This window comes from Tachyglossus aculeatus, chromosome 25 (genome assembly GCF_015852505.1).
Source record: "Tachyglossus aculeatus isolate mTacAcu1 chromosome 25, mTacAcu1.pri, whole genome shotgun sequence".
Taxonomy (NCBI): domain Eukaryota; kingdom Metazoa; phylum Chordata; class Mammalia; order Monotremata; family Tachyglossidae; genus Tachyglossus; species Tachyglossus aculeatus.
The window spans coordinates 22,279,335-22,305,141 of NC_052090.1; the positions used below are offsets into that span (position 1 = coordinate 22,279,335).

The 25,807-nt window shown below is 47.7% G+C and overlaps 1 protein-coding gene across 1 annotated transcript; it reads right to left on the reverse strand.

The window, feature by feature from the left end:
- Positions 1–2,737: 2,737 nt before the first annotated feature.
- Positions 2,738–25,654, reverse strand: VCPIP1 (valosin containing protein interacting protein 1). The gene is made up of 7 exons (XM_038766527.1): positions 25,441–25,654; positions 25,123–25,160; positions 24,678–25,073; positions 22,576–24,581; positions 21,748–22,442; positions 13,325–13,411; positions 2,738–8,344 (listed from the first exon to the last, which is right to left on the reverse strand). The coding sequence occupies exons 1-7, from the start codon at positions 25,652–25,654 to the stop codon at positions 7,473–7,475; spliced, it is 4,308 nt and encodes a 1,435-aa protein (XP_038622455.1). The 3' UTR covers positions 2,738–7,472.
- Between the last annotated feature and the right edge of the window lie 153 nt (positions 25,655–25,807).

Consider the following 25,807-nt stretch of genomic DNA (forward strand, 5'->3'; position numbering starts at 1 on the left):
ATAAAGCATTGGACCACGAATAAGAATTAAATACTGTTTCAGGGTCTAACCCAATGTCTAACTGAATTTTTGCCCTAGAGACTTTTTTTTTTTTCACAAAATTTGCATGCCATCTTTGCAAATCAGACAACCACAGATGCAATGAAAATCAGGAGGGACTTGCATCCGATTCCAGCTAAGTCACCCAAAATGACAGTTTTCTTAAGACATTTTGAGGACACAGGCCTTTTTTATTTCAACTTAGTTTATGAGGAAAATATGACCTGTGCAGTAATGACCTTTTAAAGATACATTTGGAAAGCAGTATGATCGTCATCAGAAAGTTTCTCGTATTAAATTCTTAATTTTCTTAGTTGTCACAATCCACAACCTTTGCAACACCTCGTACTACCCAAGAGCTGCATCTTCCATTCTACTACTGATAGTAGTGATGATAAACCGTCATTAAAAAAAGATCAATTACCATTTGCACGGCTCCAAATTCAAAAGATAAAATTGTTATCATTATAGGTACACATTCTTGGGCCTCATAGGTGGTGGTCCAGTTTCTCTACGCCGGGCAGCCGAGCCATTTCTAGGATAGAGCCAGTGGAGGCAATTGTCCTGGGCCTAGCAAACAGGACTCTGGACAGTTGCTGTGAATAGGGCGATGATAGGGGGGAAAGGGTTGGGAACTAGAAGCTCCAGGGTCCTGGGATGGAAATTAGGTGGGAGGGGAGCCGTAACTTCCATATGAGCAAAATAAATTCTGCTCTTCAAACCACACCCTTTTCCCCTGGCCAATGGTCCCGTACTGGGTGAGTTGTCTCGAACTCCCCCTCCCTCCTCCTGTTAGGAGCAGCGCGGTCAGTGAGAGCTGTTCAGAGCTCTGGTACTTTCCTTCCTTAGGGTTTGAATGAAAGCAGTAATTATGGTATTTACCGAGCGCTCCACACTCGAAGTATCTGGAAGAGTTAAGCAGAAGCAAGAGACCAATTACCCCCATGAGGAGCTCTTCCTTAGATGAAGCTTCTCTAAAGAGCATAGAGACACCTCCCGCCCCCTCCGCCCCAACTTGACCCTAAACTCATTGTGGGCAGGGAATGTGGTGGCTAACTGTGCACTGTACTCTCCCAAGTACAGTGTTTTGCATATAGTAAGTGCTCAATAAATCAGGTTAAACAGAAATAAACTTGGAATCGCATGAAAAAGTATCTCAGTGGGACTCATAATTTGCTATGAACCTCAAATTGCAGAAGTTTTTTCCTGAGAAGTTGATACACATAAGAGCTAAAAAAAAAAAAAAAGGAAACAAGCTTTCCAAGAGTTTTCATAATTAGGTTACTGAGAGAAAAATGTTACCTTGCAGCACCCCCTGAATTCTCAAATAGAGGCTAGTCAATTTTCAAGTGAGTTTATAACCCCCACAGGTATATTTAGTAATTCAAATTGCATTTTATCCCCACAGATTTAGAGTCTCATTAATGTGGGTTACGAGATGCCCACAGATTAGTGTTTTTGGTATGCTTCAAAGCTTTAACACATAGACCCCCCACACGCACCTTTAATCCCAGAGAATATGCCCAATCCTTGACTTTATGCATCCCATAAGAATTATAGTCACTCAGTATTCTAGTTCTGCAAATAATTGGACCCATATAATTTTATTCTTTCTACTGTCATTGAACTGGAAACAATCATAAACTTCTGACGAGTACTAGTTCTCAAAGTCAATACTGTATACTCAGTTAAGGCTTAAAATACCTAGTCAGTGGGTCAAGAATTCCTGCTGTAAGATTATTATGTTAAAGGTATTAAGTATCAGCTTTACTGCAAGATATATTCCACAGATGACTTTAAACTTATTAAAAATCAATTTACTATGTAGTTTCCCATTACCTTAACATGATTACTAATCTATCCTTATTATGATGGTATTTGTTAAGTGTTTATTACATGTCAAGCACTGTTGTTAAGTGCTGGAGTAGATACAAGTTACTCAAGTCAGACATATGGGGCTCAGAGTCTAACCTGGAGACATGATGGGTACTGAATCCCCTTTTTACAGATGAGGAAACTGAGGCACAGTCAGATTGACTTACCCAAGGTCACACAGCAGGCAAGGGGCAGAACTGTGATTAGAACCCAGATCCTCTGACTCCCAGGCCTGTGATTTCTCCACTAGGCCATGCTGCTTCTCAGAATGCAAACAGATCTACAATATTTCAGAAGGCTCCACTTACCCAAAATATATTTCACTGAATTTATATTTGATAAATTTAAAAAGTCAAAATATCTTACCCCATCAACTGATTTAGCTGGAAACCCTCAAAGTTCACCTTTATACAATATTAACTTTTTCCTCTTCTGGTCTCCTTTCTTTCCCTTTTCCCTTTTTATCCACATTTTAAAAAGGCAAAAAAACAAGCTTCTCAACGGAGTATCTACTCGCTTGTTTTAACAAAATATCCATTTAGAATGGTACTTGGAGACCAATAAGTACTAAATGCTCCATGGGCAAGGTTTTCGAGTATTTTTTTCCCTTGTTTCTCGATTTGTCCAACCAATACCAAAATACGCACTGCTGGGAAGTGCCTCATATTACTAGCCCACTAAAGACTTCAAACAAACTCTGAGATTTTAGGGCATTCAAAGGCTAGTGCATAAATACAGATTTCTAAGGAAAGCAAGACATGAAGGGTGAGTAATAAAATCTGCGGGGTGTAAAATAATTGGAGGAAGCTAAGAAACAAAGAAGCATATTTAACTTATAATTTTAATAGAGCAATCGAAAAACTTCAAATACTGTACATTGAAGTGTAATATAGTACACTATATACTGTTTATAATACACTATTGTTACATTACAGATTTAAAAAACCCAAATTAATTAATACAGCAATCACAAATAAAATAAATCAAAATGTTCTGGATAACAACCAGTTCTGTAGCGATGGTATAACTTCTATGCTAATTGATTTTTACCTAACATTTAAAGCACTTGCTGTTTAAAAAGTTTTGCTTTCTAAATATATACACTAGTACTGCTTATTTATACACATTTTAAATAGCATTTCCCTCCAAAAAGTGCACTCTTCGATTCTTGGCAATAATCCTCATTAGAAAGTCAAGTAAATCTGAAATACTAATAACTTTTTAAATCTTTTATTGCTCTACCTCAGGCATAAAGGCTCAGAGAGGGAATTCTGCATTCTAAAGATTGTAGGCAATATCTTAAAATTTAAAAACCTAAGTAATTGATATTCACAAGCAAAAACAACTCGGTTTTCTGTTTCTTTTACAGGAGGCAAATCATCATGGTATATTATTCTACAAAATCATGTGGAGTCCATAATTTTTTTAAAGTGTAAATGTCAACTATACAAATAATGGCATTTTTTAGTCAGTCCATTCATTCACATTTTGTACAATTCCTGCTGTTGTAGAACAAAGCTTAAATTCCCACGATTCAAATATCTTAAAACATGAAACACTCAGCGTGTCAGAGTATTGTCAAGAATAACAGAACTGATTGGATACCCTGCAAAGTTTACATGGATGACATAGCTACTCTGTTACTTGTTTGCTAAGCATACGTTTGAATAATGTGATTTGTTTTTAAGTTACACTCAGCTTTGGTCCTCAAAATAACTTCCGAATGGTATTAGAAGTGATCGGCTTTAGAGTGGTGTGATTTTGCAAAACTGATATAATCATCCTCTTCAACCGAGGGTATATCTATCAACCTTCTTTCATTCTTTATGTACCTATTATGAACAGAAAAGCCCATTTAAAATCCATGTGCTTGATGGATAGAAATTAACCCATGGTATAAGCGTTCAATGAAAAGTGAACTCAAACGTTACTCCTGAAATGTTCAAAATCTGTTATAGTTCTGTTCAGTGGTATCGAATGGGGGGGGGGGGGGGGGGGGGGCACAGATTACATAGTCTTAAGTGACTTTGAAAAGAAAACTGAGTATCTTAGCACACATCTTGTGATTGCTTAAAAAATAATTTCAGTCGCTATGCTGTCAAATTCAAGTGTAACACTTGATTTTTCAGAGAAGTCGTGTTATACAAGTTCAGTTTTTCTCCATTTCAGAATTTTGGTTATAGATGTGGAGTTATTTCCAAATCAACTGAAACTAGCAGCTGGTACTAGAAGCAGACCATGTAAAATAATACTGTTAAAAACCGTGAATTGAGTCGTTAGCAAAGTATGGTGTCAGGGATTTTTGAGTCGTGGAAAATATATCAATACTGGCACGTGAGACTTGAATAAGGAATTCCCTGAGCTCTAGGTCACAGTACAGAACTACTGCCCATGTACAGTTGAGCACATTTTAAAATTATAAGTTGAGCTCAGCTCCGACTAACTCCCAGGTAGCACTGGCTGGTACTACAGAGATCTTCAGCTACGACCGTACAGTTGCCCAGAAAACCTGGGAACCCTAGCCACATTTCAAATTCATAACTCAATAGCAAACTTTGACATAGTCAAAGAAAATTCTTTAAAAGAAAAAATAAAGCAAGTTATCTTCATGCCTAAGAAGAGCAGTTGGTAAAACTGTTTCTGCTATATCTGTAGCACTTTCCCAGGGAATGTCAAAAAAAAAAAACAGCCGGGTTTACATTTTAATTTTGCTACTCCCATTTTGGTTCAAATGAAATGTGAACATACTACTCTGCACTGTTTGGGTGTGTTTAATTGTAGCTAATATTCTGATACTGTCTGTAATTCTTACTGTCGAAGTCTCAGTTCTGAAGCCTGCCTGTCACTGCCGACAGGAGACTCCATCTAGTTACATATAACCTTGTAGCATACCTCGATCAGGATCTAACAAAACACGATTAGTTTATCCACAGGGAAGATTACTGAAAAAATATTCTGGGGTTTCCTTCAAATTGTTAGTGCGACTGCGAACTGCCAATAGAGCTTAATTGAAAAGTGAAATTATAATTCTGAACTTTGAGAGTTTAAATTCAAATATTGTTTCCATTTTTTTTTTCTCCTAGTTAACTAGCAAAATGTCCAGTGAGGGAAGATTTACAGCAATTCCCACAATATCACTAATGGCTGGCCTCAAACAACAGTCAAATCTACAGCAGTCCGATTACATTTAGAAGAGGAAGGATGGTCACTCGTCAAATAACGTAAGATAAATAAAGTCTACAGAGACCGCTCTAAGCCTTCTTGAAAACACGCAATAGGGTTCATCCCTCACCAAATCTGCCACACCTCTCCACATTCTTGACCCTTTTAAAATAATCTCTAGCAATGTGGTCATTTTTCTGAATCAAGTCTTTTCTAGGCATACTTATTTTCTTTCAAATGAGAGAACTCATATTTCCACTTGACTTTCGAATCTGGCTTCTGAGTAGCAATTCTGTAGCAAAAAAGATTGGTAATATGTTTTTGAAAATTACTGCAGACTTCCGGCAATCGGCCATATGCACATCCTGTTTCATGCTAAAAGAGCAGATACAGTTAATAAAATAAGATTGGTTTTGTCTCTGCCCTGATTTCTTTATACCAAATAAGACTTGCGAGTCATCTGTCGAACATAAGGCAAAGTAGAGAACTTATACGTGTTAAATTAAAGGCGATTCTCTGATTTACCTGAAAGCCGTGCACTGGCTTATTAAACGATTTCCTGGAGTTCGGATTCTTTACTAGGTTTTAAGTTGTATTTACCACCACCCCCTGTAACCTATTAACTAAATATGAAATGTTACTTGTATTTGTTTCCCTCACAATGCAAAACTGACACATTCAAAGAAATACACTTCCCAAAAGAACTTTGACCTAGAGAAAAAAAAAAAGTAAAATGTAGAAGTCACAGGTAAGCGACACGGTCAAGTTTTTCAAGTCACAAAATTAATCCAACAAAATCTTAGCCAATTTTAGTTTTTAAAATATCTAGATTCCTTAGTCTTCTCAACCAAAACGCAGCAGCTGATAAGTGGCTTCGGTTGAATTTATTTCCACATAAAGAAAATGTCCCTCATTGGGAAATTAGGTTCAAAGTGGTATACCAAATTCTTGTGACAGCAGATAAAGAGATTTTTGAACGTTTGATATTTCCCAAATGGACATTTTGCAGAATGAAAATGTTTTGGACTTTTGCTATGGGAACACACAGCCAAGCTTTAAGTGCTCTAAATTCAAGACTATTAAAATACATTCCAATTCAGCTTTACTTCAGTGAGCAGAGGGAAAAAGTGGACTAAAATGCACCTCGTGGAGTACAGATTGCAAGGTGAGAGGTAAAGTAGTGCAATACAAACATCAAGATAACATTCTTTGTCTTTGTGGAATAAGTATGACAGCTGTTTCTCAGGGAAGCTGGCACTAAATAGCTGATGAGTGCACTAAGTGAATGCCAAGATGTCAGAGACCGATGCAGTCACATCTGCATCACAAATTCAAGTAAAGTCAACAAATAACAATCCTCTGGGCACTGAAAGTTAGGAACCACTTGGAGTTTCCAAATGGGTCTCAAAGACACGTATACTATGCAAGCTGCAATATCACTGATCAAGATTTTTTGAACAATGCAACTAATTTGTAAAGATAAATTCTCACAAGTCCTCTGAGAGTCAACATTTCTAAAAATTGGGCATCACATAACTTTAGCTACCATTATCTGTTGTACTTCTGTCCTGACATTCACCAGCCTTTCTGCGAGATTTAAAAAAAAAAAAAACTAAATGGCACCTGACCAGCTTGAGATTCAGGAGACAGTAGTAACATGCTAATGCTAACGTAGTACATAAATGGATGTTTTGGCTTAGACGGCAATACAACTGAATCCCACCCGTCTTATCATTCCAAAGTAGTCTTCTCTCTAACCTTGCTCCAACTGACAAAATAGAGGAGCTTGATACATCTACTCCCTCTTTCCATTCTCTCCATCAAGCGCATGTAGCTCTTTGAATGTATTCAATTCTAAGGGAATGTCAACACCATAAAGTGTTGACCATACTGTAGTATGAATTTTAACATCCACAGTCCTCATTTGTTCTCATTGTAAAGCTTTTTGTACACTATGTGAAATCTGTGTGAATGAAAGTTATGTCTGAGGCCATGTTAACATTGTCAAATTTAGATTTTTGCCCAGTTTAGCCTTTTCAGTAATCTTACGCGTTTATTGCAATAACTTTCATGTCTTTGAAGCATTAAGACTTTCATGGAATGAAAATTACAAAAAAAAAACCCCAAAAACTTTCAGTCATCCACATCTACAGCAGATGTTCGTTTCTCAGTGCACCTAACAACTAATTTCCATGTAATTGAGAGCCAGCCTGGGCAGCAGTATAATAAAAGCTATTGCCAATCACACACTTGCTATCATGCACTGAATAAGAAGATATAATCTTTGAAACATTACGTACGGGATGCTCTTAAGTGACTAATCGTGTAGGTGGCCCAGCCAACGAACGTTACGTATTCACAATAAGTTTTTCTGCTCTTAATGATTTTCAACCCAATCAAGAGTGATCCATTGGCTCAGTTGTATTAGTCATCTCAGCATCTTGACTATCCATCTCTTCAGGCTCCTCCACGGAATTTTCCCTTGGTGCTTTAGGCCGAATGGGAAATGTTGTTCCCATCACACTTGCCGCATTACCGCCAGTCGCTTCAGGATTCGGATGCCCAGTGCCGTCGGTTACGGAAAAGGATTCGGTCAAGCCAGACAGAAGGCTCCCAGGTTTTGCGGAAGAACTCACTTCAGCCTTCCTTTGAGAAGAGTCAGTTAATGCCGGCTGCTCCGTGTTCTGATCCCGCAAGTGCCTATCCATTGAGGCCTGAATCGAAGAAACCATTTCCTGCAATTTTTTCCTCTGCGCCTCTATCAAGTTAGGGTCAAGCTGCCTGCTGTCTCTCATCGTTACTACTCCAGGAGCTATTCGGATAAGCTCACTGTTACCAGGAGCATCCGTGAATACAGAAGCCTCGGTTTTTGTGGAACTCGTACCAAAGTCTGTCCCTGTGCTATGTTTTCTCGCCACTGGAGTTTCTCTTACTCTCTGATCAAGATGGGGGCTACTGGACGCAGTTCCTAGAGAATGCCCTTTCCCTTGAAATGCAGTTATGTTATGCAGTTGTTCGGATTTCTTTTTTACTACTCCACCACTACCTAATTTCAAGAGACCATGTGAAGGACTTGCTTCCCTACTTCTTGAAGTAGCCTCTGCTCGAACCTGACTTAAGGCCTCTTTAACTAAATCTTCAACATCAGGCCCAATGGGGAAGTGCCCTGCAGTATCCACACACAATTCCAGTCTGTCTTCTGTGGCATTGTAGACAAAGGTTTTACCCGGCAGATGTGGAAAAGTACAATGTTTGCCATCAGTCATACCTAGGAAGGGAAAGAAAGAAAAGAGGAAAAAAAAAAAAACAAAACCACACATTTGAAAGTCCTTTCAAACTTTTTCAAACATTTACAAAAATTCAACTATTTCTGAAGCAGCACCTTAATTACACTGATAATCTCTTTTACACGGGGCCACTTGTTTGTAGAGGTTCATTGCAGTTGCACACATCTGGCTGCAGAATTTCGCCACAGAGGTCATGGGTTTTGAAGAAAGGGCCTAGCCAGTGGATGACAGCCAGGGAAGCACATGAGAGCACACGCTCCAAGCCCAAACCGGGAGATGGGAGAATGTGTTCTGGGACTATAAACTCGGTTATATTTTGGGGGTTCAAAAGCACCCCTTCTCATCCCCTCCAGAAAATTCTGAAGAGCTACAGCAAGGGTGAAGGGGTGACGGTTTCTTTTGAAAATTTTAGTCACCTTTTCTCCAAGTACTTCACAGACAAACTGTTGCAATGATTTTGCTGTGCAGGGTGCTGAACTAGAGACTGGAAGGATGACCCAGCTGACTTTAGATACCAGTGGCACTTGGGGATAAACCGGTCTGAAGAGGAAACCAACAACTCTGCTTAACAGGAAGAGTTTCAAACCTGTCGGGTCATTTGTATCTTTAGAATGGCAAATTTTTAAAAGGGCCACTTTTAAAGCCTCAAAGGTATGCTGTATTTAATCCAAGACCTGGCACTTTTAAAGGCACCAGCCGAAAACATCTCCAAGAGATTCTTTAGGAATGCTTGTATTTTGGGTGCCACCAGCTGCTCCTCTCAGACCACTCAGAAGAACCGACTGGAGTCTCAATTGAAGGAATCTGGTTTGATGCCCTTCCAACATCTGGGACCTCTTTTTTTCCTCTCCCCCGCCCCGTTCTCCGCTCGGCTTCTGGTTTCCCCATCAGCTAGCACATCTGGGACCTTGCAACTCGATTACCTTTCTAACTCAAATGTGGGGACTGAAGAAGATGTACCTAGTAAAGAAGTCTAATAGCCAGCACTTCAGTACACCTGTCACCTTTCCCAGCTCCAATCAGCTTAGCTTGTCTTGCATGGCCAAGATCAATGAACTTGGTCATTAAATACTAAGAGAATGAGTGCTTCTGTGTTACATTCTCATATAACAGTTTTACGACAAGGCGATGGAACCTGTGCCAGAATGGCCTCGTTTTTCGATTCCACAATACCGTGATACAGTCAGTTCTCTTATAATGCAGGGGTTTGTGTTCATGAAGAACCTCATGTTTCAGACAGCTTACGCTAGAATACTCACGCCATGATGGATGTTATGCACATGCAGAGAACAGTTTCTTCCAACACCCCACTGCATTGTATTCAGACAGATATGCACTACGGAAAGAACATTCCCCAGTGGTGTTCTATCCAAAACATGTAATAAAAGCATGAGTTATAGAGAAAATTGACTGTTCCTACGAAAATGATTTCCATTTTATGCTGAACTATTCAAGGCAACTAATAGGTAACCAGTAACCAGAACCAGTTCAACTCGTCAACACAACTAAGCGATCAGACCTGGAACAGAAACTTGAGTCAGACCCTCGGACGTACATGCTAGAGAAGGCCAACGGCTCTTCTAAGAGTAACGATGTTGAATATCTTTAACTCTCAATCAGTGGTATTGACTGAATGCCTTTTCTCCCAAGCATTATACGAAGTGCTTGAGAAAGTACAATAAAATAGAGTTGGTAGAAATGATCCCTGCCTTCAAGGAGCTTACAACCTAATGGCGGAGAGGGGACAATAAACTATGGAAAGAAAAGCATCAGAGAATAAGGATCTGTAATATATGTTCTGTGGGGCTGCGGGTGAGATGAGTATCGAAGCGGAGCCCCACAGCATTTATGTACATATCTTTAATGTCGGTCTCCCCCTTTAAACCGCAAGCTCCTTGTGGGCAGGGAACATGTCTACCAACTGTGGTGTATTGTACTTCTCAAAATGCTCAGTACAGTGCTTTGCTCTGCACACAGCAAGTGCTCAGTTAATTCCACTGACTGAATGACTGGAGAAATAAGGTTAGTCAGAAGAGGTAGCAGTCTAATACAATCATTTCTTTGGATTTAAAAAAAACTTTCTAGAATAATTCACAATTCTACTCCCTGAAAAACCTCTCAAATTTGTACTAAAAAGATGAGGGGAAAGACCAGTACGGATTAGTTCTGAGCCTGAATTTTTAAGTGTTTTTCCCCAAAAGGCAGTTTTGTGGCTATATGACTTTTCCCATCTCAAACTGAATATATGAATTATACTGGGTAACTTTCATATCTGGGTAGAACTTTGCAAATCAGGTTAACCACTTAGCATGTCAAAGTGCCTTCAACCATCTGCAACATGCCAGCTGCTAACGCTGAAATACGCCCAGATATAGGAGAATCACGGTATACAATCCTCAGCTAATCTACCTAGCAAAAGCATGGTGGTTTTATCAGAAACTCCTGTGCAAACACCAGAAGCTTCTGATTAGTCACCATCAGTTTTGCTGTTCCCATCCCAAGGAGCAGCAAAAGGGCTCAAGAAAGAGCAGACCCAGGAAAACCTCAGGGAGGAATCTGGCCAGGGAGAGGCTCAACAGAGCCAGCTGCTTGCCTTGGCTGGTCTTTGATGGGGTCTCTCAGTCCCCTCTCCCAACTGGAATTCATCTACCACAGCTTTTGCCACCAACCACCATCACTTGACACAGTTCGCAGACTTCAGATACTTTTTACAAAACTCAGTACAAAATACGACATCCCTAGTGCTACAAGAAGTCAAATCATGCAAAGGATCTAACATATGAAACCTAGATGATACCATGGTGTTTTTTGTATGGGGCTTTTACTTTTTCCAAAGTGCTTTTCACAACACTTTTTTTATCCATTCAATATGCCTGTAAGGGAGGGAGAGGCAGGTATTATTATCCCCAATTTATAGATGAGGAAGCACCGAAAGGTAAAGTGCTTTGCCCAAAGTTACAAAACAGAGCAGGGACAAATCCAAGCTTAGAAACCCAGGTCGCCTGACTTCCAACACTGTGCTCTTTCCACTAGACCATGTTAGATTCACCCAGTTCTAGCTTAAGGCATGTTTTCACTAAGCATCTGGGCTAGTACACCGCTCGGCAAATAGAAAACATTCATCCAGCTTCACAGAGCTATTGGTACTCAGCATGCTCGGTTTTTGGAAGAAAACTGAACAGGTAAGTGCTACAGTGTAAATTTTCCTTTACATGAGGAATGAAGCCATGTAACCCTGGCGTTATAGGGGCTGTAAGTCCCCGCCTAGACTGTGAGTCCCCTGTGGGACACGGGACTGCATCTGACCTGATTCTGTTGAATCTACCCCAGATTCCAAATTTATATGATTTTGTAAATTGTTTTAAAGTGTGCATACTCATCCTAAAAGGTAATCACACTGAATGCATGAATTTGAATAATTCCTTTGTCTCCTTTCTCTATAAAAAGTTACTCACTAGAAGCTATTCCTCCGCCTCTTTCACAATAACCAATTAGGCTCTCTGAATCCACAATTTGCCCCAGTGACAAACTGGCACCGTTATGTCCTATCCATTAGCAGTACCAGAAGTTACGATGGGGACCTTGGCTTCCCAGGATCTGTCCAGCGCTTAGAACAGTGCTCAGAACAGTGCTTGGCACATAGTAGGCGCTTAACAAATACCAAAATTATTATTATTATTATTATTACTACAGGGAAAAGCAAACTGGTGGCTTCTCCTTGTGGAACCATTGCTTCTCCAGTTCCCTGATCTACATAAACTCCAGAGCCCCCACCTTAACTTCCCCTACTGCCTAGTCCACCATGAGTGCTGACTTCTCATGGTTCCCATAATTCACATTTCTAGAATTCTCATGAACTGTGGGAATCTGTCACTAAAGAGCATTTCCACTGTATAAAGCCCACAGAAACCTAGGGCTTGCTCAGGTGACAATTTGTCACTAGAGAAGAGAGATAAGACTGAGTGGAAGAGAGGTTATGGGAGTTGTTTCTATTTGGGGGTGAGAAGGCGGGAACAAAGCAGCAGCCTGAGGTCACTGTGAGGTTCAAAAGACCCAGGCTCTAAGGTTTGAGGCGAAGGAAAGCTAAGTCAAGGTGTTCAGGGAGCCATAAAAGAAAAAACATTTGAGAAATAATGATCAAGATTATTATTTTAAAGCAACAAACATGTAGCATACTTTCAGGCTTTGGCTATCTCTGAGGACATTTTAGCTTTATAATTTTGAAGCTTTCCAAACTCCGAACAACCAAGATTTCAGATTTATTGATGCTTTATCACTGAAATACTAACTTCAGTGTTCATCGTAAGTTTTGAGGTGGACTCTTTCTGAAACAACAATCGAGTTAGAGGCAACGTGGCCTTGTGGAAAAAGAGCATGGGAATGGGAATCGGAGGACCTGGGGGGTTCTACTCCCGGTACTTGTCTGCTGTGTGACCTTGGGCAATTCACTTAGCTTCTCTGTGCCTCAGTTTCCTCACCTGTTTTCCCTCCTACTTAGACTGTGAGCCTCGTGTGGGACAGGGACTGTGTCCATCCTGGTTATCTTGTGGGCAAGGAATGTGTCTACCAACTCTGTTAGATGGAACTCTCCTAAGTGCTTAGTACAGTGCTCTGCACATATTCAGTGCTGAATAAATATGACTGATTCGATCTACCCCACTGCTAAGAACAATGTCTGGCACGCCATAAGCGGTTAATAAATACCGTCTTAAAAATTCTCAGAGGGGTTGGGAAGAACAAAAGCAACAGAAAGGATTTTGTGAGGACGCAGCTAAGAAAAATATTTGGTCACCAGATACATTAAGTGAAAAAACTTGCTATAATAGCAAAAGTTTAAGGTACTGAACATACCTAAAGTCCAGAATTTGGCATTTTTGAGGGTGCATAAAACCAAATGCCAACTTCCTTAATCTTACAATGATCTGAGATTATCCAAGAATAAAGTTAGAAACAAACTGTACCCATGGTTTTCTTCATTATATTGTAGAACACCCCACCCTGTTGGAACAAGTGAGGAAGTCCCTTTGCATAAGACCATACATCTTCTCCTGTAAGACAAAAACAAAGTAGATATTAGAAACCAATAAAATATACCACTACCACCTGAAAGTCATGCTTACAAATGTGATTGAATATAGAATCAAAAGAATGGTTTTAGAAGAGCCTTTCATTGTTTAAGGATTAAGTTCTAAAGAGCATTACAGAATAAACCATGAAATATAAGCAAAACCACCATCGTCAAAAGGGATCATTGAGCCTCTCTGTTTCACAGAGAACATTATGCTAGACACTGTGGCACCATGCAAAGCGGGGAGCACACTGGCCCAGCGATATTTCATATAGTATTCTGAATGTAATACTAACAGTGTACCAAGAAAACCGAAAGGAAACCCAAGAGGGATCTGCATGGATGAGGGAGATGAGGGCTAGAGGAAAGGGTAGAGAGACAAAGGCTAGGAAAAGTTTCCCAAAAGAATGGTCTTACACGCATTGAAGTTACCGAAAAAGGAGTCACTTTTAAGTCGTTGTAAACCTTAGAGGGTTTGCACCCATAAAGAGTTAGAGTCGAAGACCTCTGTTCACAAATAGCCTTTCCCATGAAATCCTGCCTCACTGAAGTCCAAGTTTTCGAAGGGCATTGATAACCATTCTGTGTTTTTCATCAGGAGCCAGTATTTTAACTTCCTCGCCATCAGCAATTAAAAATTGGGATACCCCAGATCAAAAAGAAAAAAACAGACCCTCCAACCCAGGATCTTCTAGTGCCCTCTTCATTTCTGCTGCTTAGAAGTCATCAGCCCTGGTTTGGATCATGAATGAGCATTAAACCTAGGCACAGAGATAAGTGCTTATCATCATCATCATCAATCGCATTTATTGAGCGCTTACTATGTGCAGAGCACTGTACTAAGTGCTTGGGAAGTACAAATTGGCAACATATAGAGACAGTCCCTACCCAACAGTGGGCTCACAGTCTAAAAGGGGGAGACAGAGAACAAAACCAAACATACTAACAAAATAAAATAAATAGAATAGATATGTACAAGTAAAATAAATAAATAAATAGAGTAATAAATATGTACAAACATATATACAGGTGCTGTGGGGAAGGGAAGGAGGTAAGATTGGGGGGATGGAGAGGGGGACGAGGGGGAGAGGAAGGAAGGGGCTCAGTCTGGGAAGGCCTCCAAGTCAAACAAGCCAACAATACGGAGAAGGGGATTTCCCACACTTGCCATTCCCTAGGCCCAACTGTGATCTTCACTTTTTTCACGCCTGGAAGATCCAGTATCTATGAACTTACTTCAAATTCAAAACCTTTACATTTTACACCAAAATTCAGTAACTTCAACTACTATTAGACTATACATTCGGTAATTCGTTTTAGGTTCAGAAATAAAGTAGTGTTAACTTATGTCCAATCTGATTACCTTGGTTCTAACCCAGGGCCTGCAATCTAGCAAGTGCTTAAATAGTGTTATTATTCTTAGTAGCAATTTATAAGTTAAAAGTAAGGAGGACTACTGCAGGTATGAAGAGGTACTTATTTCACTTAGATAGCACTTTAGTGCTATTTTTGAATGTATAAATGGATAAGAGTTATAATAGGAACCTGATGATTAAAAGGTTGGGAAGATCACAAGTGGGCACCATACAAGAGGAATCAGTATATCCATTAAACTCTTGGTACTGGCCAAACACATCCACTTCCAAGCCCAAAACGGTCATCCCTATGACCAACGGTATTTTCTTAATCAACAGAACTCTATCCCGGATGCTTAATGCAGTGCTCTGCACAAAGTAAGCACTCAAATACCACTGCTATTTCCAGTTTGCCACATACCTCTTTTGACTTTATTCCATTAGATGCTATTAGCTCTAGGGTCGCCCAGGAGGTTCTGGGAAATACGGTAATTTAAAAAGCCATGATGAGGGTAGGGACGGGGAATTGGGAGAGACTGTAAAGAGGACATCAGGAGAACAGAGTAAAAGGGCCCAGGGCACCCAAGGGTTACCTTATCACCCGGCAACATTACCAGGGAGGGTTATTATTATTGATGATAATAATAGTATTTGGAAAGGGCTTACTTATGTGTCAAGCACTGCTCTAAGAGCTGGGGCAGAGACGAGCTAATCGGGTTGGACACAGTCCCTGTCCCATCTGGGGCTCACAGTCTTAATTAATCCCCATTTTACAGATGAGGTAACTTGAGGCACGGTGACTTGCTCCAAGTCACACAGCAGACAGGTGGCAGAGCCAGGATTAGAACCCAAGCCCGTCTGATTCCCAGGCCCAGGCTCTATCCACTACGCCATGCTGCTTGCCACATCCATTTTTCCTCGGTAAAAACTGGCTCCTCTGTGTGGAACCTGACTCAACATAAATACATTAATATAGCTACATTATTCATCTACAATGACTTGAGAACACCATTTTGGGTCATCCCGGTATAAATACAATCTCTAACCTTGGCCCAGGGTCCCCTCCCCCAGTTAAAACACTGTTTCTGGGAGAAAGTGGGTTCCAACTTTGGTTTCAAATTGATGCAGTTCAATTGATGCAAATTGATTCCAGGAGCCAATTAAGTCAAAAGCCCAAAGGGCTGCCTGCACTGCAGTCTGGCTCGGGACCTTCACCGTCTGAGTTCTCCTTAGCCGACACTGCAGAAAGAGGTAACAGATCTAGGTGAATGGATTTAAACTACCCTTCAAATGCTATTCCTTTCTGACTTCCGCTGCCGGTTTGTGCCTTTGAAACCTCCTGTTGAATTCAAAGTAGCCTAGGATGTCCAGGGCTGGAAGTGGAAGGAAGGGGAGGAGAGGGAGGGAGAGAGGGGAGGGAGAGGATAGCTCTTGGAAGCCATAATGACTCCAGATGCTGGGCTTTCCCAGAGGGGAATTTATGTGAGAGGAACTGGGTTAAAAGTGGGGGAAGAAGATAGTAGCTCCAGATTCTTAACCCCTGAGGCCTTCTGAAAAGTCGGAGTTCAATTAATCCATCGGCCTGGAACACCCACCCTCCTAAAATCCGATAGAAAACTACCCTCTCCCTCTTCAAAGCCTTACTGAAGGCACACCTCCTCCAAGAGGTCTTCCCTGACTAAGCCCCCCTTTACTCTTCTCCCACTTCCTTCTGCGTCACCCTGACTTGCTCCCTTTGTTCTTCCCCCTCCCAGCCCCAAAGCACTTATGTACGTATCTGTCGTTTAGTTATATTAATGTCTGTAAGCTAGCTGTGGGCACGGAATGTGTCTACTGTGCTCTTCCAAGTGCTCAGTACAGTGCTCTGCACACAGTAAGCACTCACTAAATACTACTGAATGAATGAATTTACTGAGTGCTGACTGCATGCAGAGCCCTGAACTAAGCACTTGGAAAGATAAATGATAACAGAGACGGTAGCTACATTGCCTGGCCACAATGAACTTACAGTCCAGAAGGGGAGACAGACATTAATATGAAAAATGTAAATACGGATGTATACACAAGTGTCATGGGGGCTGAGGGAGGGGTGAATAAAAGGGCGCAAATCCTGATGCAAGGGCCATGCAGAAGGGAGTGGAAGAGGAGGAAATGAGGACTTGGTCGGGACAGGCCTCTTGGAGAAGATGTGTTTTAAATCAGTCGTATTTATTGAGCGCTTACTTGTGCAGAGCACTATACTAAGCGCTTGGGTGAGTACACTATAATAAGAGTTAGTAGGCACATTCCCCGCCCACGGCAAGCTGACGGTCTAGGCTTTGAATGTGGGGGAAGAGTGAGCATCCATTGGATATGAAGAGGAAGGGAGTCCCGGGACAGGGGCAGATCGGGGATGAGACTGAGGTTCGGTGAGTGTGTCGGCATTAGAGGAGTGATCTGTGCAAGGCTGGTTTAGTGGGGGACAAGGTGACCGAGTGCTTTAAAGTCTAAAGTAAGGAGCTTCTGTTTGATGTGGAGGTGGATGGGCAACCACCGGAGGTTTCCTTGAGGAGTGGGGATAACCTGGACTGAATGGTTTTGCAGAAAAATGACCCGGGCAGCAGGGTGAAGTATGAAGTGGAGTGGGGAGAGACAGCAGGAAAGGAGGTCGGCCGAGAGGCTGATGCAGTAATCCGGGGGGATGGGATAAATCAAATCTCCCTTGGCGCCTGTTCTGTCCTACGCAGTCTTCCATTTTCCCTAGTAGCAAGAGAAGGCACTGTCAAGATCACAGCACGACATTTTTACCATAAACTAGAAAGCAGCGCTGCAATCCTGTGAGTTCTGATTGTGTTACTGTGTGGAAAATTAACTTCAAATAAAAAAGTGCTCACTGGCCAGATAAACAAATAATAATAATAATAATAATGACATTTATTAAGCGCTTACTATGTGCAAAGCACTGTTCTAAGCTCTGGGGAGGTTACAAGGCAATCAGTTTGTCCCACAGGGGGCTCACAGTCTTAATCCCCATTTTACAGATGAGGTCACCGAGGCCCAGAGAAGTGAAGTGACTTGCCCAAAGTCACCCAGCTGACAATTGGCAGAGCCGGGATTTGAACCCACGACCTCTGACTCCAAAGCCCGGGCTCTTTCCACTGAGCCGCGCTGCTTCTCTACTCAAATTCACGACGAGTGTGACAACTGGATACTTTTAGCCCTCCTACCCAAGGAAACGGATACAGTTAGGTATTTTATTTTAGTAGAGTCGTTAATGCGAAGTTTGGTTAAGTCTGGTTGCAGTTGGACTAGCTACTAAAATCTTTACTAGGAGACCTTCTATCAAGATAAGTAGAACCAACAGATAACATCCCCGCAAGTAAATCCTAAGCTTAAGGACAAATCTGAGGTCCCAGGAAACAATTTTAGAAACCGGCAATGACCTTACAACAGTGGGCACGGGTCACTCGGCTGCCCAGGGCAGGACAGAATACTAGAGGTGGCACTTGCCAAACGAGATAATATTCACGACAGGAGGTCCATCCATCTGCAAGGAACGTACATGTACGTATTAAGAGACACGGCCTCAAACCTGTGGGCAAATGAGAATCACCCTGGGCTTCAAGGCTGTCCATCCCCTCGCCCCCTCCTACCTCACCTCCCTTCTCTCCTTCTCCAGCCCAGCCCGCACCCTCCGCTCCTCCACCGCTAATCTCCTCACCGTACCTCGTTCTCGCCTGTCCCGCCGTCGACCCCCGGCCCACATCATCCCCCGGGCCTGGAATGCCCCCAATCCCTCTGCCCACCCGCCAAGCTAGCTCTCTTCCTCCCTTCAAGGCCCTACTGAGAGCTCACCTCCTCCAGGAGGCCTTCCCAGACTGAGCCCCTTCCTTCCTCTCCTCCTCGTCCCCCTCTCCATCCCCCCATCTTACCTCCTTCCCTTCCCCACAGCACCTGTATATACGTATATATGGTTGTACATATTTATTACTCTATTTATTTATTTATTTTGCTTGTACATTTCTATCCTACTTATTTTATTTTGTTGGTATGTTTGGTTTTGTTCTCTGTCTCCCCCTTTTAGACTGTGAGCCCACTGTTGGGTAGGGACTGTCTCTATGTGTTGCCAATTTGTACTTCCCCAAGCGCTTAGTACAGTGCTCTGCACATAGTAAGCGCTCAATAAATACGATTGATTGATTGATTGAAATGAGAAGCTAAGACAACTAACAGGGAATGATCTGGAATCACTGGACGAACAAGAGGAGAAAAACACGCTCCACCGCGAGGCATTACAGATTAACAAAAACGTAGCCTGCTGAACCCTGCCCCGGAGGGAGGTCTGGAAGCCTCGGAGGGCCTGACTGCCAAGCCTCTCCTCCCGCCCAGCTCAGCGGAAGCCTAAGGTTTGCCAACCGCAGCATGGGTAGGACCAGGGCCGTGAGTTCGAGGAGCACCCTTGCCCACCCTTCACCCGAGTTCCTTACAAAGGGCTTGCCGCTGGGCTTCCCATCTTTCAATTAATGGTATTTACTGAGCGCCTACCAGAGCCAGATGCCCGTACTGAACGCTCAGAAGAGTTCAATAAAAGTACGAGACACCATTCCTGTCCTTGACCGTGGAAGCCAAAGTCCCACTCCCGCAACGCTGTGCAGAAAACCAGACACTCTGACGCTCTAAGCTCCTAGCAATCCTGAGACTCTTCCCCCAGGACTGAGTGTCATAAGCAACTCTTCTTTTTAAATCAAGTCAGATTTTTGGGTGGGGGGGAAGCCGGGGAGGGGAGAGGGTAGGCCTAGATTTTGAACCGCTGTCTCTTACCCTTCCAACATCAGAACTTCTAGGGCCCGGGGAGGCCCGATGGCCAGCCCAGGCCTCCCTTTCTTCATCTGCCAAACAACGCGGGTCCGTTTTGGTTTTTTCCCCCTCTGTTCTGCCCGCTTAGAATATTATCGTGGTATTAGGACTGTGTGCAGAGCACCGCGCTAAAAACTGGGAAAGAGTATACAGATGGGAACCACACACAGACGCTGTCCCTCAAGGGGCTTACAATCTGAAGCACGTAAGTGGGGGAGAGGCCTGGAGACAGACGTGTATGGGAGAAATGAAACAATCACACAGCAGAAGACGCAAGAGCAGATGCACGGTACATTAAATATAAACAAAAACCGGTTTAGGCCCAAGGGTTTTAAACCGTGAGCTCCGGTCCAGCCTTAAAGGGCGTCTTGAATCTCTGACCTATTCGGTGGCGAGGTATACGGTTAGACTCTTATCGGGGTGGCGGGGAGAAACGGTTTTCTTCCAGAGAAGCAGCGTGGCTTAGTGGAAAGAGCGTGGGCTTGGGAGTCCGAGGTCACGGGTTCAAATCCCAGCTCCACCGCTCGTCAGCTGTGTGACTCTGGGCAAGTCACTTCTCTGTGCCTCAGTGACCTCATCTGTAAAATGGGGATTAAGATCGTGAGCCCCGCATGGTACAACCTGATCACTCTGTATCCTCCCCAGCGCTAAGAACGGTGCTTTGCACATAGTAAGTGCTTAACAGATACCAAAATTATTATTATCATTATTATTATTATTCCACCTTCCTCTCCTTTCTTTAGGACTGTGATCTCTTGGGAGATGGAAACCGTGAGATTTCCCACTGCCGCCCCACAAAAGTGCTCTGCAAATGTTAGACGTTTAACAGGTAGCTGTCGATGACGATCATATCATACAGGGCGCTAAGTTTCGCTCCCTCGAGTTTGGAAATATCAGGCCTATTAAAAAAAAAATCATTACTTTATTTCTGGAGCAATACCGAAAGTGGCCTAAGAATCCCCCCAAGATTAACTTTATTAAAGCTCTTAGGAAACCGCCCCACTGTGAAAGTGAAAGAATAAACAGACCAAAGGCCTGACTTTGAATAGGCCCCTCCTTCCCCCACCCCTCTAAAAACAAATGACCGGGGCCCCAAATTTGTCTACCAAAGAGATCTCAATCTGGATTTAAGGAGGAAAAGAGCTGCTTCGCCTACAACCTGTGTCACTAAGACAAAGAAAGTCCAACTGCATCCGTAGGTTTTGGTTTTTTTTTGCTGAAATTTCAGAATTCTTAAAGGATCAGAACTGCCGACATTACTTATGCTTCAATCTCCTTCGTGACCTCACACCGCTTTATGGGTTAAGGTACTACACGTCAAGCCCTGGAGGGTAGACAAGAAAGTAGCATCGACAAATATGAAACGATCCAAAAGAACAAGCGTAGGTTAACGCTACAGGTTTTAGAGCGGCGGCTTTCGTTTTCTCACTGAGGAACAACGGTTTCGAGCCCTAGTCCGGGGAGGAAAATACTTCACCCGTCCTCCGCGCACACCTAACCTTTCCTCACCTAACCGGTCTCTGGGGTGCTTCGCCAACAACGTCCCATCGGTCAATTACGGTTACCCCAGGTCGCTCGCGCCGACACGCTATTGAGGGAAGGCAGAGGGTGGCGGAAAACACGGACCGGAAACCCCCAGTCACCCGACGGGCGGCAAGAGAAGCAAAATGTAAACAAATACTGGGAGAAGAGGGGAAGCGGGCACCCTTCCACTCAACCGCCGGGGCCGCCGACTAAGCGGAGACACAAAGCACAAGGGATTTAGGCAACCGGAGGCCGCGGGGGGAACTAAAAAGAGAACAGCGTCACGGAAACACGTTACACGGGCCGGGCTTTATCGTTATAAATCTCAAAGAGGATCCGAGGCCCGTCTAGTCGCTCCCTTTTCACATTCCCCTGGTTCGCGTCACCGGACCGCGTCTATTTATAACCTTCGATATACGGTGGATGCAGATCAGCACGTTTCCACGAGGCGCCTGCAGACGGAAGGAAACCATTTTCTCCCGAGAGGAGAATCGGCTATTTCGGCGACGGTCTCGAACGCCTCGAAACTCACGCCGCCGCGGAGAAAGGGGCGGGGGGGGGGGGGGGGTCTGAGACGAGTCGCGAGTTAAAGCGGCCTTACCCATCAACGTGGCCAGGAGACACAAGGAATACATCTCTTTGTCGGTTTGCTCTTGGAGCTCCCTGGGGGAGATTTTGCCGGTCACGGCGGCGTCTTCGCGTTTCCCCGCGGGGGCCGAGCGCGCCGTAGCAGGCCGACCCCCTCCCTCTTTGCCTTTCAGGATCTCGATGGTTATCTTGTCGCCGTGCTGCAAGGGCACGGGTTCGTTCTCCGCGCCCCCTCCGGGGGCCGTGAGTTCTTTCGGGGGGAAGCCGTGGCGGATGCACTGCAGGGCGGGAGGGATGTCAAATTCCCTGGCTATACTCTCCCGGAGTTGGAAGAAGGTGGTGGAAGACTCGAGGGTAAGCGTGGCCTGCCGCCCGTCGTCCGTCGTTATCCGGATCTTCTTCTCTTTGAGGGAAGCGGGCGAACGGGGGGCCTTCGTGGGGGTGGCGGGGGCGGAAGACGGGCCGTCCCGGGGGAGGCCGGGGGAGGCGTTCCCGGCCGGCCCTCCCCGCTCCTGCCTCAGCTTCTCCGTCCTGCGCTTCTGCAGCAGGGGGGCCCGCTCGGCGACGCCCTGCTGAACGGCCCTCTCGGCCTTACTCGCGGTCAGCTCCTCCTTGTGCAGCGTCTTCGTCTTCGGGCCGGTGAGGATGATCTTGGTGGGGAGCCGCGACTCGGGGTCCCGGCCGGGGGGGGCCGTCGCCGCCGTCCGCCCCGCGGGCGCCGCCCGCCCCGCGGGCGCCGTCGCCGCCGTCCGCCCCGCCCGCCCCGCGGGCGCCGTCCGCCCCGCCCGCCCCGCGGGCGCCGTCGCCGCCGTCCGCCCCGCCCGCCCCGCCCTCCCCGCGGGCTCGAGCCCCGTCGCCGCCCAGGGTCGCGTGGCGGTCGGGGTCCCTCCTGGCGGTCTGGCGCAGGATGGTGTGCACCACTTTCTGGACGAGGAGCTCGCTCCCGAACTCGCCGGGGAAGTGCCTGGTCACCAGCCTCGTGGCCACGTCGTACACGTTGCTGTTGAGGGCCGGCTCGCTCTCGTCCTGGAACCAGTAGACGGTCTCGCGCACCACCCTCCCGTTCCACTCCAGGGCGATGGGGAAGGCCTCCGGCAGGTTGTCGTACTCCCTGCCCTCCCAGTGGTGCTTGAAGCCGCAGCCGCACCTGCCGCCGGCGGACCTGGCGCCGGTCCGGTCGCCGTCCAGGTAGACGACGGAGCCGTCGGGCCGGACGCGGCGCACGGCGGGGCCGCGGCACCAGGCGCAGGCGGCGGCGGGGCCGCCGGGCCCGCCGGGCCCGCGGTCGGGCGGCGGGGCGTCCCCGCCGGGGTCCCCGCCGTCGGGGCGCGGGCGGGCGCGGGCCGGCGGCCGGTCGGGGGCCGGGGGCGGGTCGGGGGCCGGGGGCAGGTCGGAGAGGGCCCCGCAGGCCAGGCACCGGTGGAGGCGGCCCTCGGCCACGGCCCTCCGGGCGGCGGCGGTGACCTCCTCGGGCCGGACGGCCACGGCCCCGGCCCGGCGGTAGAAGCAGCGGTGGACGTCGGCCACCAGGGCCGGGTGGACGCCGTGCTCGTCGACGAAGACCCGCTCCATGGCGGCCACGAGGCGCAGCAGGTAGCCGTCGCGCAGGCCGCGGTCGCCGCCGATGACGCAGCCGCCGTCGTCCTCCAGCTGGATGTACCTGGGCAGGAGGTCCTGGGGCACCCCCCAGGCCTTGGGCAGCAGCGGGCCGGGCAGGCGGGGCAGGGCGGCCCCGCGGACGCCCACCAGCGGGATGTAGTGGTTGCGGCCGGAGCTGCTCCAGGCGATGCAGATGGGCTTGTTGAGGCGGCCGTCGCGGCCGGCGCAGCGCTCGGCGGGCACCAGGCCCGGCAGGAAGGTGGCCGAGTAGTCGGCCGAGCTGCGCATGCCGCTCAGGGAGTCGAGCAGGACGATGGGGCGGCGCAGCACGTTGGCCAGGCCGAAGACGTGCACGTTGCGCAGGCCCAGCGGCACGCCCTCGGGGGGCACGAACCCGGGGTCGCACTCGCTGACGATGTCCTCCCACTCGGCCGCCGCGATGAAGTCGCGGAACAGGGCCCGGTAGCGGGCCAGGTGCTGCTGGAAGTGGCGCTTCAGGTTCTCGCGCAGCGCGTGCCAGAACAGCTCGCGCCCCACCAGGGCCCGGGACACGGCGTGCACCAGGCAGTGGCCGTCGCCGTCCACGTGCACGGGCACCAGCGCCTCGCGGCCCCGGTTGGCCCGCCGGATGGCCTCCAGCGTGTCGCGCAGGTACAGCAGGCTGCCCGACCGGTCGCGCCCGTAGCCCGCCGTGTCCACGTGCTCGGGCTCGATCAGGAACGCCCGGTCGCCCAGCACGGCGCAGTCGAACAGCTCGCCCCGGTTCATGTCCCGCAGCGGCCGGGCCCGCCCCGTCGCCCGGTCCAGCCCGTAGCGGGCCAGGATGGGCGCCAGCAGCTTGCAGTGGTAGGACGACAGGCCCAGCACCTTGGCCGCCTCCGGGCTCCTCCGGGGCGGATCCCCGGGCGGGGGCGGGGGCGGCAGCTCGGAGGGCTCGGGGGGCGGCGGCTCCTCGCGGGGGGGCGGCTCCTCCGGCCCCGCCGCGCCCCGGGCCGGGGACGGGCACCGCCCGCGCCCGCGGGGCTGCGCGGGGGACCCCGCCGGCGGCGGCGGCGGCGGCTGGGACATAGCTCCCCGGCCCTCCTCACGGGCTCGCCGCCCGCCCTCACATCCGACGGGATTCACCGAGGCGGAGCCTCCCCGCCCGCCCCTCCCGCAGCCGGGGCCGTTGCCCCCCGAACGGAACGGCGGCCCCCAAACGCTCGCTCGCGGGGACAGTGCGCAGGCGCCCCGCGCCGCTCCGCCCCCCTGGGAAACGGAGTCCGACCGGGCGTCCGTTTAGCCGGCGGGCGCGGGGCGGGACTACGAGGACCGTGAGGCAGCGCGGCGAAAGGGCGGTGGAACCGGTCGCCGCCGCCGCCGCTGAGGCTGCTGGGAGTTGGAGTCCCCACCCTCCTTCTCGCTCGCAGCCTCAGAAATAGTCCTTTCCCAGAATGCCTTGCGGAGCCGCGGCCCCCGAACGTAACGGCGCCCCAAACACACACTCACACACGCCCTCTTGGGGAGAGTGCGCAGGCGCCCCGCGCCGCTCCGCCCCCCTGGGAAACGGAGTCCGACCGGGCGTCGGTTTAGCCGGAGGGCGCGGGGCGGGACTACGAGGACCGTGAGGCAGCGCGGCGAAAGGGCGGGGGAACCGGTCGCCGCCGCCGCTGAGGCTGCTGGGAGTTGGAGTCCCCCCCCCCCGTCTTCCTCGCTCGCAGCCTCAGAAATAGTCCTTTCCCAGAATGCCTTGCGGAGCCGCTGCCCCCGAACGTAACGGCGCCACACACAGACACTCACTCACACATACGGGGAGAGTGCGCAGGCGCCCCGCGCCGCTCCGCCCCCCTGGGAAACAGAGTCCGACCGGGCGTCGGTTTAGCCGGAGGGCGCGGGGAGGGACTACGAGGACCGTGAGGCAGCGCGGCGAAAGGGCGGGGGAACCGGTCGTCGCCGCCGCCGCCGCTGAGGCTGCTGGGAGTTGTAGTCCCCACCCCCGTCTCCTCTTTCGCAGCCTACGAAAAAGTCCTTTCCCAGAATGCCTTGCGGAGCCGCTGCCCCCGAATGTAACGGTGCCCCCAAACACACACACACACACACACACACACACACACAGACACTCACTCACACACACGGGGAGAGTGCGCAGGCGCCCCGCGCCGCTCTGCCCCCCTGGGAAACTGAGTCCGACGGGGCGTCGGTTTAGCCGGTGGACGCGGGGCGGGACTACGAGGACCGTGAGGCAGCGCGGCGAAAGGGCGGGGGAACCGGTCGCCGCCGCTGAGGCTGCTGGGAGTTGGAGTCCCCACCCCCGTCTTGCTCGCAGCCTCCGAAATAGTCATTTCCCAGAATGCCTTGCGGAGCCGCTGCCCCCGAACGTAACGGCGCCCCACTCACACACACACACACACACGCAGGCGCCCCGTGCCGCTCTGCCCCCTGGGAAACAGAGTCCGACAGGGCGTCGGTTTAGCCGGAGGGCGCGGGGAGGGACT

Coding starts and splice junctions, on each gene's coding strand:
- VCPIP1 (XM_038766527.1), bottom strand. CDS start 25,654: ATGACTATTTCGGAGGCTGCGAGCAAGACGGGGGTGGGGACTCCAACT. Junction 25,074..25,122: donor GGCGCCTGCGCACTCTCCCC/GTATGTGTGAGT, acceptor GTTCGGGGGCAG/CGGCTCCGCAAGGCATTCTG. Junction 13,412..21,747: donor TCTCCTGGCCACGTTGATGG/GTAAGGCCGCTT, acceptor TTTGTCTTACAG/GAGAAGATGTATGGTCTTAT.